At 35.8% G+C, this 15348-nt stretch overlaps 1 protein-coding gene across 8 annotated transcripts in view; it reads left to right on the top strand.

The window, feature by feature from the left end:
- Positions 1–15348, top strand: part of PPFIA2 (PPFI scaffold protein A2) — a 458549-nt gene that overhangs the window by 400990 nt on the left and 42211 nt on the right. Inside the window, exon 20 of one of the 8 annotated variants that reach the window (XM_024736432.1) lies at positions 6338–6346. The exons of the other annotated variants lie outside the window; for them this stretch is intronic. Coding sequence (XP_024592200.1) covers positions 6338–6346 — 9 coding nt within the window. The remainder of the gene's footprint in view (positions 1–6337; positions 6347–15348) is intronic. 8 annotated transcript variants of the gene reach the window in all.

Below are 15348 nucleotides of genomic sequence, written 5' to 3' on the forward strand. Positions count from 1 at the left end.
ATTTCAGCTGAGAGATTGGATTACATGCTCTTTAAATTGCATCTGTCTTGGGATTCTGTGATTCTCTACACAATTCAAAGAACTAGATGCAGAGAATCTCCACTTTTTTTAAACATTTGCAATGCTTGGCATAGTGTAGGTACTCAAAACATATGTTCAGAATAAATGAACACAGGACTAGAAGCTGGGTGGATAGAGAAGACGAAAAACTAAGAATATGGTACAGGAACTAGGGCAGTGACTTTCACCCAGATGAGCAAACCAGAAATCTGGGCTTTGCCTTTACCCCTCATTCTGCTTTGTCCTTACCCTTCCTCTAGGCACCTGCGTACATGATCACTGTCACCTCCCTATACTATTAATCCAGATACTAGCTCTTTAAAATCTCTCAAGCATGTTGATTTTCTTCTTTTCTTTCTCAGGCCATCATACTAAAACAATGTCTATACTTCCAGCCTTGCCTTCCTCTAATCCATTCTTCACACTTCAGCTAAAGAGATCTATCTAAATCATATTTCTGAACTTGCCTAAAATCCCTCAATCATTTCCTAGCATCCCTAGGATAAATTCCAAATGCTTTTATATAGCCCCTAAATCCCTATATTATCTGGTTCCTGTTTATCTCACCAGCTTTATCTGTCTCTACTTCCCATCGTACATGTTATGTTCTTAGTACACTCAATATCTATTTCTTGTTTATAACTTCTTCTGTCTCCCTGTGTGCATATATCCTGTTCCATCTTCATCCTCATCCTTTGTGTAGTAATGGTAATAATGATCTACTTTATATGTAATAAACATTTAATAATCACACTGAGTAGTTGCAGTACGCTAGGCACTGTTCTACACATTTTACATGTATTTTCCCTTTAAGTTTTCACAAAGATTTTGAGGTAGAAACTGCTATTTCCTCCACACATGAAGAAACATAGCTTTCCAAGCACTGTGGTATATAAAAGTGCAGGTTTCCCGAGCCCTGTTTTCTCTGAATTATTCAGGATTCGGGATAAGGCCACAATTTAAAGAGTATGTAGTCCAGTCTTTCAGCTGGACCTTGAGTACCCTATCTAATTTTAAATGGTCTCCATGAGGAGTCAAAAAAAAATCTCTCTCTTTATACTCTGAAAAGAGTAACATAATTTTTTTCATAGAGAATAATTAGTTTCTTATCTGACCCCATCCCATCCTTCAAAATGAGAAACAAATGTATTCAAATTAAACACCTTTTTTTAAGAATGAGAAATGGAGGTAATTTCAAAGTGCTGTAGTTGCTTTATAAAGTTGATGTTTTTCTGATATAATTAGCCACACATATTATCCCAAAGTTTGATATAAGAATAGTAATGCTGGACATATAACCCAAGAAAACCATAATTCAAAAAGACTCATGAACCACAATGTTCATTGCAGCATTATTTATAATAGCCAGGACATGGAAGCAACCTAAGTGTCCATCGACAGATGAATGGATAAAGAAGATGTGGCACATATATACAATGGAATATTACTCAGCCATAAAAAGAAAGGAAATTGAGTTATTTGTAGTGAGGTGGATGGACCTAGAGTCTGTCATCCAGAGTGAAGTAAGTCAGAAAGAGGAAAACAAATACCATATGCTAACACATATATATGGAATCTAAAAGAAAATAAAAATGGTTCTGATGAACCTAGGGGCAGGGCAGGAATAAAGACGCAGACATAAAGAATGGACTTGAGGACATGGGGAGGGGGAAGGATAAGCTGGGACGAAGTGAGAGAGTAACATTGACATATATACACTACCAAATGTAAAATAGATAGCTAGTGGGAAGCAGCCGCACGGCACAGGGAGATCACTCCGTGCTTTGTGACCACCTAGAGGGGTGGGATAGGGAGGGTGGGAGGGAGACACAAGAGAGAAGAGATATGGGGATATATGTATGCATATAGCTGATTCACTTTGTTATACAGCAGAAACTAACACAACATTGTAAAGCAATTATACTCCAATAAAGATGTTAAAAAAAATAGTAATGATCACTAATAAATAAGCTATGTAAGAAATTTAAATGTGTGCTTGACTCAATCTAATGTTATTCATCCCAGTAAAATGTTCAAAGTTAGTGCCTAATAGCAAGGATAATTAAGTTCCTTCATTAAAAGAAAAAAAAGTGACTAATTAAGGTAAATTTAAATATAATGCTGACTGACATCTTAATTGAGAGAGTATTCTCTATATTTCCACAAATATAGGCTCTTATATTAGCTCTGTATGGTAATTTTTATAAGGACTTTGAAGATGTGCTTTTTTCCCATAGTTATTTAAAATTAGCCTTTCAGGAAGCAAGCTTCTCTACCTTGTTTCCACATTTCTAAGAAGGCCACTGATTACGTCCTATTGCTAGGATTTTATAAAACATAGTTCTATAACAAAAGACTTTTCATTCAAAAATATATATGTATGTGTATATATGTTATATTGTATGCATATATATAAATACACGAACATACAATTAAATGTCTTTATTTCAGATTTTACATACTTAAAATTTTAATTTGGGGCTTGACTGTGGTATGATTGCTAGGCAAATGAATTTAAAAAATTCTTGGAAGAATAAAGATTTTTTAACCTCTTTTAAAGAGTCTCAAATATTTTAGCTATTTTGAATCAATATTAACTTTAAAGAAAAATTATTTCTGAAGAAGTATGATGATGAGCCATACTTAAAACTTCTGAACCATTTTCTTTCATTTGTAAGGATCACTAGAAATGTGCTTCGCTATTTATTTTTATCTGTATCCCATCCTCTGTCTTTATATGTAAAGCAATTTCTGCCATCACCCCGGGTGCTCTTGTATCCACATAGAACAACCATTCACAACTTAACCTTTAAGTTCACAGATTCATTACTTCCAATGTCATTCTCTACTCCAAGTCAGACACCTCTCATGCTGTATTCTGAATCTTGTCATCATCCCCAAATCATTCCTGTTCGAAAATTACTAATTCAAGCATATCATTCCTTCCTATCTCCTCCCTTCAGCTCCCTTTATCAACTTCTTCTACTATCGTCTTTTTAAAAACTTCTATCCTTTCCCAGTGCATCAGCCCCATTTGGTCCTCTTCTCTCTCCCTATTTAGCTTAAATTCTATGTCCATAATTTCACCACACTCAAAAATTCCTAAAGCCCATCACTCCTCTTTCATTTGGTGACATCCACATCGTAACTACAGCCACCAATGAATATTCTTTCTCCATGGCTACATGAGGGCACCTCTGTGCTGCAGGAGAAAATTAATGCAGGGAAATTTGGACCAGCTTCATTTGGGAATTCAACACTGCCAGGTAATCCCAGTACTTTTCTCTCACCAATCTTCTTTCTACTCTCTGCAACTTCTGTTGGAGACCTCCACTGTCCTCAAACCCACATCTTCTGCAGGTGCGTTCACATTCTACTTCAGAGGGAGAGAAAAAAAGAGACCAATCTGAGTCCTCTGAATTATTTGCTGCCAAATCCACACTAACACTTGCCCCCATCCTGCTTTATTACAGAAACTAGGTTAATCTCTTCTTACTTAAGAGCATCCTTTCCCATTTTGTCAGTCATGTTGTGCCAGTTTCCCACTTGTACTTATACATTCAAATTCTGCTCTCTTCGGTGTTGTGGCCATCAGCATTTAAACATTCTCAAGTTTCACCTATTGAAAGAAATCCTTTCTTCATTCCACTTTTCCACTTCAGTTACTAACTGTTCACTTCCCAATCTGGTGTTAATGATTGATTTTTTAAATTTCTGAGTCACCAACTTGAACCTTAAGAAGCGAGAGGCAACTATATTCCACATATGGAGTTCATTTAGTAAATTATTTCTAGTATGGAGTTGTCCATTCAAAGTTAGCTAGTTTATAAACCGAAGGCCCATTCATTCAGTAAGAGATCTAGAAGATTAAAGTGAGGAAACTTAAACATTTAAGAATCCTGTTTTGGAATATAAGATAGACGTTAGTTGATAATGTCTTCTTGTTTGTGTCTGGATGTATGCTGATGTTCCCAAGGAAAATATTGTGCCAGTAACTGGATTGATCTTATTCATTAGTGGGTACCTTAAAACCTGTTTTCTAGGTCAATGAAAAATTGTTATTTGCCTATTACTTACAGTGGTCTTTAACTGAAAAATGTTAATTCTTGACCAGAATCTCTCTTGCCAGTCTCGTAACCTTGACAATCTGGAGTAGAAAGAAAAAGAATAAGAGGTTATATGTTCCTGTAAATAACTGCATGTAGAAAAGTATATCAATTTTTATAAGAAGAAAAATCACTTTATCCAGACCAAAAAATTATGCAAATATATATTACCTCTGATATGAATTTATAATATATTATCACAAACTCTCTTAGAGTCATTTACGATTCTTTGCAGAACATATTTTTTTGAAGGTCATGAGCTGAAATACTTACTATTCTAAAGTGAAATAGCTGCTCAGTATTGCTCTTAAACTAATTGACTATAGAGGAGAAGAAAGTTCATAAAAACTATGAAAAGTCAGATAACATATACATCAATATATATATTGGGACTTTAAGCAATACTTCTTGAGTGATGCCTTTATATTTGTGTTTCCTGTTTATTTTCATCATTTCTCTTATGTTTTATATTCAGGGTATTTCTATAGGTACAAGTTTCCTATTTTAAAAATGATAAATATGTGAGAAATATTAATATTCCACTGTGTGCAGATTTGTTCAACTTGTTTTATTGGAGAGCAATTCCTAGGTAGCTAGTAGACTGAGGAAGATTATTTTGTCCATGGTAATAACTGGCCCCAAATACTTTGGCAATTTTCATGAAGAGCACAGAAATTGCCCTTTTCTCAGAACTCATCAAAGTGTTCACAGGTATGTTGACAGAAAAACCACTTTAACCTCCTGGAATGTATCTCTTTTGGGTCTTAATTTTCTTTATGTTGCATATATGATGTAAGAAATATGGCTTAAATTTCTTAGGACATTGTGATGCCGATTTGTATGGACAATTATGTTTTCGTTTATGTGAAAATTTAAAGAGCTTGCCACAGCTGTTCTGCAGCTAAGGTCAAAGAACATGCATTTCTCTAAAATGCACATTTAATGAAAGAATACACAGTTTCTCTGAATGAATGTGTTTGGAGGAGGCATGTGCAGGGTGTGGCATCGCACGTCCAGCTTTTCTTTATAATGATTGTGCAATAAAAAAGGGAGCTCTCTAACTTGCCTCATTTCTTAGATAGGGAATCTCTGCTTCATATTTTGTTATATTGACTCTATTTTATGAGCTATAGTAAGTTTTATTTTTCTAAGAATTAATCTATTATGCTTGTACAGAAAATTTTAAATAATGTTCTCATGGCCTTTTGTTGGATTATTTAAATTCCATATTTTCCCAGTGCCTCTATTCTATCCAGGGAACAAGTGGGCTACTTCAACCACTACATTTAAATCTACGTTTTTGTGATGATTTTTCGTAGCATTGGTGAACCAATCTAGTTCATCTTCTCCCTCAGAGTAACATTTATGAACCTCTGTCCAGATAAATAAATGCTTCTACTGAAAGACACCCAGTTAGCACAGCTCAACATTTATTTTGGCAGTTCAAATAGAGGAGGAAGAATTCCATGTGGCAGGGGAAGAAGAGTGATAGAATCTTTTTATACTTTCTCATGATCTGATTACTGGCACATAATTATTATTGTTACAGCACTTGTTAGAATTATAAAATTATGGATCCGGAATGTACAAATTTCTCCTTGCCTCAAATTAAGTTCAGGAGATTGAACATCAGAACCTACTAGTGATTTTGACGAAACCATGTATGTGAACTGGAATCCAGACACTCTGACCCTCAAACCAGTGCTTTCTTCAAGTTGCTGCCTTTCCAAGTCTGCTGTATTTTTCTTAAGCTCTAACAGTAAGCTTATAAATCTGTATGAGAATCTGAGCACCATTTAGTAAGTTACTGCTTCTATTTGTAAACAGTAGCCTGAGGCAAAAAACATTCTTTAACAAGCTGCCTGACTTCCTCCAGGGGTTTACTAGAGGCTGGGAAAATGTGGTCATGCATGTTTCAGAGTGGCTCATTTTCAAGAGACAGACTTACTGGTCAACTATTAGAACTGCCCTCAGCCTGCTTATGCTTTTGGACGCAGTGAGTATGTGTGTCATGGTGAGGAAAAAAAGTACCATGTCTTTCTCGTATCTGAGCTTCCACACATCTGAAATGATGCTCTTGTTTTATTCCATGGCTTTCTTTGGATTGAAATGTATCCGTTAACATTTGTGTGCTTTTCTTTTCCATTCGTCCTTCTTCATCTCATGAAAAGCACGTCAGGGTAAGTTGAATCACAGTGGCTGCTGAACATGTTTATTTTCAGCACCATCCTCTTTTTCTTTTATCTTTCGTGTTTCTCTTTTCAGTTGTAACACAAGCTGCACTGCCTCTGACCTAAAATGAAAGTTGTGAAGTGTATTCGTTTCCTTACCATAAAAGGAATCATTGGTTCAGAGAAATGTTGTTCACATTCAGATTAATCATGTTGTCCTTTCAGGCACTTCAGTTTCTTCGGTTCTATTACACATATATCAAAAGGCAATCCAGATGACATTTCCCCTGTTTCTCAGGTCACTCTCTAGGAGTTAGTGTGACATTCAGTGAGGCTTAAGTAATAGTTGCAGGCCACTTGAGTACTTTTGACTGTGCTGCAAGGCTGAGACTGCCTGTATGTTTTTCCTAGTGCTGTGTGGTTTTCCACCAGCATTATATTCAAGAGATAAGTTTCTTTGTTGATTACTAGAACTACACGTACATGAAGTAGGTTAAATGCTGGATCTTCCCCAGAAGGACTTTTACACTTAGATTCCAAAGTAATCCTTGGTTTTGGCTGAACCCTTTGGTTTTGTGTGTTCTTTTGTTTCCTATACTACTAGTTAATTTTTAAAGCTTTGAAAAGGTACATTACTAAGATTACTGTTTCAAATTTCAAATCCTGCTTTTTGAACTAAACCTAGAATTTGTTATTTATTTCTAAAACCAACTGGGCTTCAAAGTAAAACAAATTATGCATAATATTATAAAATATTACCTTCATGTAAATGTCTGCATTGGTAACATGGTGAGCTACAAAACACTTTGAGATGGAGAGAGGTTTTGCTTTTACATTTAAAGCAAAACATTTTGAGGGGACAAGTAAAATGGCTCCAATAAGATGCAATTATTCAGGAATTGTGGAGAGTATCACTAATTGGCAATATGGATATTTTATATACCAATAAAGGTCATGTGCTTTGTTCATTAATACGGTTTATATTTGTTATATTTTTCCTACTCTAATTTTAAGTTATAGTTACTATTACTAATTATTTAACAATGCAATATTTACTTAAGTAAGGATAATTTATGATATTAAATTCTAGGAAGTGTTCTTGCAAATGCAAGGTAAGCTGTGATTAGAATGCTATTCAACTATGCTGGCCAAATGCAAGTTGTAAGATCTTACTTTTTAAAAACAATCGATATTCTGACATTGGATTTTTAAAGCATTATTTTCATGTTATCATGAATTATTGGCCTAATGATTTTAAGTTTCATGAGGAAATTGAAATAATGAAAACAATGTCAAGAAATACAACTTCATTCCCCCATCCCTTTTTGAATGAAATGTTGAAAAATAATAGATTCATAATGCATCAATATTTATGGACTTTAAGAAACTGATATAATTACCTTAATTGGAAAATTCAATTTCTTGTCTTGCACATGCTCCTGGAATTTAAACATTTTAAGACCTCAAAATCATTCCCTTAGTACAGTTGCTAAAAGAAAGCTTAGGAGGTTAAATGTCAGGAGAAGATAGTACAAACATAGTAAAGACGTAGGAAGATTTGAAGTGGAAAGAGTATTGAATTAGGAATCAGAAGACAAGACTTTAAGCCCCAACTTTCCCATGTGTTTGTTGCATACTTTTGAGTGACTGACTCATTCTGTGTACTTTCTAATATTACTGTCAACTTCCCAATACTCACAAGAGTATGAGAATATATGAATAATCTCAGAAGCATAGAAACTATAAACTTCAAATCTGAGTTAAAGAGGGCTCAAAATTAGATGAAGCACTAAAGCCATCTAGTCTAAATGGCATCCATATAAACCTGAAAAATTACCAATGTTCCTCCAGTAAGTCCCCAATTTACAGTCAGGAAGGGACTGGGAAGAACAAACCCCAGTGTCTTGCAAAAGTGAAATTGTTTACTGGAAAGTAATACAAGCCCCTCTAGTTTTTAATAACAGCATGAGTAACTGTATTGCTCCATCGCATTTGTGCGTGCATGTGTGTGTTTATACCTTTTCAGTGGTTTTGAAAGTGATTAAATTCAAAATAAAATGAGGAGTGAAATTATGTAAACCCCTACTCAAATTCACAAATAAATTAAATTTCTTTCCTGAGACTGTGCCCTCCATTTCAAGTAGCTTGCAGGGGAAAAAAAGGTTTCAACATGAATGAACTTTGGTTTTATGTAATTAAATAATTTCAAGCAACCTAGCATGTATTCTGAGAACCTAAATAAAACACTACTTAAATGTATAATGGACTTTTATATGCACTACATGTGAAAATGTGCCATAACAGGATACACAAACACACACACTTGCACTTACACACATACAAAATCGCAGCATGCGGTGCTTTCAAAATCAAGTCAACCTTGTTAATGTCAGATTTGAAACTCTTAATTTTATGGAGCTAACTGTGTTTACTTAGGTAATCAATGTCTGAAGCAGCTGATTGGGATTTGTAATATATTTCTGTTTAGGATAATTACGTTAATTAATATATACATTTTCAGCTTACAGAATTTAAAAAATTTGAAGTGGCACCATATTTCCTTCATATTTGCTGACCAGAATTTCAAGCAGTTTCTCAAATATGTAATTTTAATTTTCATGGAATTGATCAACAGATATAGATTTCTGAATGATGAGATTATAGCTCATTGTCTGGTTGAAATTTGAGGAGATCATGTTCTATTTACCCTCTTGACTGTTGAAGTTTATTGGAACAAGATACATTTTATAATTAATAATGGTGTGAAGTCTATGTAAATTTACTGTTATATTATGTAGGGAAGATTTATTCTCTGTGCTACACTTTTAAGAAGTAGATTCAATTGTCAAATTATTCTGACTTATATTTCATTCTTGGTTCTTATCGAGCCACATACTTATTTCTCCCGGTTGTATCAATAAGTAAGTACTTGTTGTGTGCCTCAGTAAATAAATAAGCCCTAAAGATAAATTATTCAACCAGAGAATTACTTTGTATTACAATAATACAAAATTAATTGAACTGAAACAAATTCAGCTTTTCCATCCTGATTGTATAAATGGGGGTAACCTCCTTCCTCTGGCCAAGATTCAGAGCCTGTTTGTAGTAGGGAACAGCAAGAAAAGAAAAGTCATAGCTCTTTTTTTCTCTTATAAGGTTGAGGACTGAAATGTGTGATAGTGAGGGGGAAAAGACTATCTATATTAGCCAGGAAGTCACATAAATGTATGCCTAAATATGAATGTAAAAAAAGGAGAGAAATAAAGGTGGAAAACTATCATTGTCTTTAATTCTAACAAAGAGGTGGTTGTTACTCTCTTCCTTTTACAGTTACGAAAAGTTCAGAGAGGTTAATTAGCTAAAGGATAGTGTGGGGTGTTAAGAGGCTGACTGTGTGACCAGGTGGCTGGCACTCAGATTCTGGCTCTGCACTCACCAACTCTGTGCTCCAAGCGGCCTCTTTTCTTCAGTGTCCTTATCTGCAAATGTGTATCAATATGTATCTTATTGGATTGTTGTGAAGATTAAATGACTTACACACATAAAGCACTGAGGATAGTGCTTCACACGTAGTAAGTGATATATGCATGTCAGCTGTTATTATCTGAGATCTCAACCCTAATTTGCCTGCATATAGAAACTTTGGTCTTTCAAACCATGATATTATATCTTAGAAAGATATGAGGTGATACATATGAATAAGAGAGCACATTAGATAAAGTTCTATTATAGTACTCACTGTATTCAATTATAATACAACTTATTTAATTACATTTAAATACAATTTTAAATTTTAAATGAGAAGTATAGTAAGTGCAATAACTAGAGTATATACAAGTTATAATATTTTTGTAGAAGAGAAAATTAATTCTCCCTGTGAAAGGTCTTGGCATCTTAACAGGAAGGATAAAGCATAAATTTTGTCAGAAAGATAAGTGTGAGTTTGTCACAATTATGATGCAAAGAAGGATGCTCTAGGCAGAAGAAAAAGGCATATACAAAGTCATAGAGGGTAAAACAGAATGAGGTATTTGGAAAATGGCAAGTATTTCAGTATTGCTTGAGCAGAAGAAGCTGGGACATAGCCAAGGGCCAGATCACCAAGGGTCTTTTTAGTTGAACTAAGATATTTGACCTATATTTTCAGTTGCCTGCTTAAAAACCTCAAGGGGGAGATTTTTAAGCAGGCAACTCTTACAAAAATATTTGTGTTTAGAAAGGTCTTTCTGGAAGTTGGAACAAGGATGAGAGGTAGGGAATACCAAAGGAGAGGCAGACTCTGGGCGTTCATTTCCATGATCTACAAATGAGAATTTGAACAAAAGCTTTGGTAATAGTTGATCAATTTACAAAATGTCATATTTAATGTTAGAGAGGGCACTTTTATGTCTTCCTGCAGCCAATCTGTGTAACAGGTAAGCAAAATTCTTACTTCTTTTTAAGATGTAGTAAGTAGTTGGATATTAACAAGGACATAGAATACTTAAAAGCTGCCCTTTGATCAAGGATCCTGGATGGTTGTCAACACTGAGAGTTCATGGATTACAAAATAGCAATCTTGCAAAAGATATTCTTGGCTAGATCCTGCAAAGAAAAATGCATGGTACAGTAGAAGAGCAAACTCTCATCTCCAGGACTTTAGTCTTGGGTGGGAGACGAGGCCCATGTATGTGCTGCTCATCAACAGTCTTTACGAGCAATGCTGACACTATGAGTTTCCAGATTTTGAAAGAAAAAAGTCATTGTGGGATCTGGGATGATCAAAAATAAAAGGAAGTTTCATGATTTAGGCAAACAGTAAGATTTTGATAGTGGAGGAAGAAGAGAAAGAACGTACCAACTCTGGAAAATGGTACTTGCAAAGATGGAATTATTCATATTATTTGCCAAAGTAGGTTTTCAGTTCTAGTGAAAAATAAGGAAAGATGATTAGAAAGGAAAATCAAGACTAAACCGATTTCAGTCTTTGTAATCCAGGTTAAGGATTATGCTTTAGGCATTCGAGGAACCATTGAAGGGTTTTTCAGAGGATAGTGCAATGATAAATAGCTCACGTATTGGCTGTTTCCTTTGTACAAGTCACTGTTGTCGTCATCACATTACATATATTTTCTTATTCAACTCTCATACCAACCCTCTGAGGTAGGTACTGTTATCAACTTCATTTTACAGATGAGGAAACTGAGGCACAAAAAGGTAAAGTGACTTGTCTTTGGATGCACAGCTAAGAAGGGAGGGCACCAGGAATCCAGCCCAAGCATTCCCACTTCAGAGCCCACTGTATTACCTACTTTGCCATGACAGCAGATTTTTTTCATGGCAGTGAATTGCAAGGGCAAGAAGCTTGGAGAGTGGGGCCAGTTAAAAGACAGAAAAAAGAATAATGGCAGTGAAAAGAGAAAGTGAAAGAAGATAAAATGCAAAGTATGAATGGGAAATTGACAGGCATTAAATGGAGGGTGACTGAAATGGCCAGTCTGAGTGACAAAGGAAATGGTACCCTAGGGTATTTAGACAGTCATGTTGCAAATTGGCAGTCCCAAAATAGCATCCTAGGCTAAGTGGTCTGAGAATAAAGTCTCTTTTCACTGACAGCAATGAACCATCCATACTGGAAAAATATGGAAGAGGAGACTTTCCTGCCCCCATAGTTTATGAATTTTTGAGTAACTAATGAATTTCATTTCTCAGAGTTTTATCATCTTATTGAATTTGTTGATTTACAAGTTGTTCACCCAAACTGTAAGGGTACAAGAACAGGGACTTTGTATGCCCCCGGACTAGGTTTGGCAGTCAGTCATTAGATTTTTGTAGACCTACCATGTATCTGTCTTTTGTCCTCAAAACAAAAAATAAAACTGGCTAAAATCTCTGACTCAATAAAATGTTAAAGATATTCTAGGGAAAATTGTTTAGTACTAAGGGGCCTATAAAAATAAGTAGTAAATATTGCCCCCGGGTCCAGGGTAGGATGGCTTCTGAGAGGAAGTTATTTTTGTTGTGTCTTGAAAATCAAGATAAAGTGAGTGGGAAGACAAGACAGGAAGGTGTGTGGATATTGTTTAGTGTGAAGGAAACAGAGCTTAGAAATTTAAGCATACTCCACCTATGAGGTCAAAACTGAAATAATTGGAGAAAGACATAAAACCTGAAAACGAGGAGCCAGACATTTCTATTTGGATGGAATCATTTAAGCAAAATCATACTTGCTTAAATTAGTCTGGATTAGTATTTAGGAGCTACAAGCCTGGAAAATACCCTCGATTTCTTTACATTTTTAGACATTCTCAATCCTTTATTTAGAAATCCTTGGGTCTAGACATTACTAGGGTGCCCACACTTTGTTCCTGTCTTCAGATCAGGCACAGGTAAGTGCAGGCTGCCCTCTGCACGTTTCTGTATGAACTTGCCAATTACTCACACACCTGAGCATTCCCCAAGCGCTGGGCCTTCTTAATGTGTCACATTCCATTTACAGTAACGCACTGACACCTTATCAAGAGAGTCTGAGGCCTTTGGAGGGAATCTAATGGTATTCTTTATTGCAGACAAGAACGTGTTCCCTGAAAATACTCAGTGACTCAGAAGTTTTTCTGATTCAGAATGACCTTCCCTTACAATCAGTACTTTTCTTTTTTTTGTTTCCACACAGGAAATGACAATCCTGTACCTGAAACTTCCTCTAGAAGGAAGTGCTACTGAATCTGGTCTAAAACTTAAAACAAAAATGGATGCCCATAACTATAGTAATGTATAAGTGATTTGAGGGGAAAGGATGGTTAAATATTAGATTGTCTAAAAGAAAGGAAGGAAGGAAAGAGAGGAGGGAGGGAGGGAAGAAGGGAGGGAGAAAGGAAAGAAGGGAGGGAAGGAAAGAAGGGAGGGAAGAAAGAAGGAAAGAAGGGATGAAGGGAGGATGGAGGGAAAGAAGGAAGGAAGGAAGGGAGGCAAAAATGTTTCTTTAGGCCTGAATAGAAAGACAGTAATTTCAGATGCAGATGTGTACTGGAGAATGTGATCATGACATCGCTCTGGAAGAACTGTCACTGAACCTTTGAAAAGGTTGAATCTGGGGTACAGAGAGAATGCATAAATTTCTACACATGCACTGGACGAACAGAGAACACCAGTATATACAAAATGCCTGTTTGGGCCAAATCAGCTTTATATTTAGTACTTCTAATATTTTTCTGACAGTGACTTCAAAATATCTAATGACAACAATGGCCCCATGAAATTAATGCTATACATGCCCTTAATAATGTTATGAAATCATCATGTATTAAACTCAGTGATTTCTAACAATTAGAGCATTACCCATATTGCTTTATTTTTCTAACAGTGCCTCTCTCTCAAGCCAATATGCCCAGATATATGTCTCTAATAAATTCTGTATAATGCAGACTTTTTTTATAATAGAGAAGAATTAAATGTAATATTGCTTTGAGAATTTCAATGCATTTCTTTACATAATAAAAACTGCCCTTGGGTTAAGGAAAAGCCGGTCTGGAGTTAACATCATGTAGCACACAGTCCTAGAGTAAAATCCAGCCATCCACTCCAATCTGGCCTGTTTCTCACAGTTTCAAGTGTGTCATTTCAAAGGCCTCAACTTGGGATTTAGCCCTGCCAGCTGAGGACCAAAGGGCAGAATCCACTGGACTTGATCCCCCTTATTTCATTATCTTTGCAAACTCTTACTAAAGTTATTGTGCTATGAGAGTTTGTGATTTAAACACAATAAACAAAGCAAAGAAAAGGAAAACTTTTCCAAGGTTTACATCGTCCAGTGACTTCTCAAACAATTGTATGATAAATTTCTGTTCAAAAAGAGAATAGGATTATTTGAACACACTGGATTACCTCAACCAGATTCCTATCAGGCGTCGCAAACCAGATCAGACTCTTAGAATCGTGTGGAATGGGTGCTATGCTGACAAAGTGGCTAAAAAAATGGACTAAAAAGTACATTATGGGATGCAAGTTGCTGAAACAAGAAGCAGCTAAATGTAAATACTGGCTGACATGTTCAACATTCACAACTATTTACAGAGCACCTCTTTGGTGCCTGACTTTGTTCTAGATGCTTCAAATACACTTCTGAACAGAATATGTATATGAAACATTGGTCCTCCTTGAGCTTATTTTCTTTCATGTGATGACAGATTGAGGAGTGAATGACACTGTATGTTAGAAGCTAAGTGCCATGAGAAAAAAATAAGACAAGGAATGGGGATAAAGAATGTCTGTTTGCTGTTCTGGGAAGGAGGAGAAGAGATATTCAGAGGGAAGGAGACATTTGAATAAAGATTTAAAGTATGTGAGGGAGTAAGGCATGTGAAGATAGAGGGGACAAGCATTCAAATAGAGGGAACAGCAGATGCAAAGGTCCTGAGGCAGAAAAAGGCCTGGGCTGTTTCCAGGGAGCAACAAGGAAACCAGTGTTGCGGAGTGAGATGGGAATTGAGTCAGAAAGATGAAGAGGGTAGGGTGGATCCTATCAGCTGCATGAGCTTTTATTCTCAGTGAGACAGGTAGTAACTGGAAAGTTATGAGCAGAGAAGTTACATTATCCAATTTAACTTTTAATAGGATCACTCCAGCTTGTGTGGTGTATTTTTTTATTAAGGAACTAGTCAGAATTAAAATGTTCTAGTTTTCAAAAATGGCGTATGTACAGTTCATGTAATTCACTTGTGAAAATGTTATGTGCTTCCTAGGTGTTGAGTGCATATTGACTTGCTTTTTTGCTAAATGTAGCAAAAACCAGTTGTAAATGTATACTTGTTTCTTCCCCTTTAATGCCACTCACCTGTCACATAACTGGAAGTATGTTTTTCCCTAATGGATATAATATTACAACTCTCAATAATGCTCTTGGCTCTGTGGAAGCCTACTCTAAATTTTCTTGCACGTATTCTGTGTTCAGTCCTGCCTCTGCCCATCCACCCTTACTGCTCATCCAGATTGGAACATCATCTGTAACTCCTTCCCACCAGCCCTTCGAAGTC

The sequence above is a fragment of the Neophocaena asiaeorientalis genome, unplaced genomic scaffold (genome assembly GCF_003031525.2).
Source record: "Neophocaena asiaeorientalis asiaeorientalis breed wild unplaced genomic scaffold, Neophocaena_asiaeorientalis_V1.1 scaffold134, whole genome shotgun sequence".
NCBI classification, from domain to species: Eukaryota; Metazoa; Chordata; class Mammalia; order Artiodactyla; family Phocoenidae; genus Neophocaena; species Neophocaena asiaeorientalis.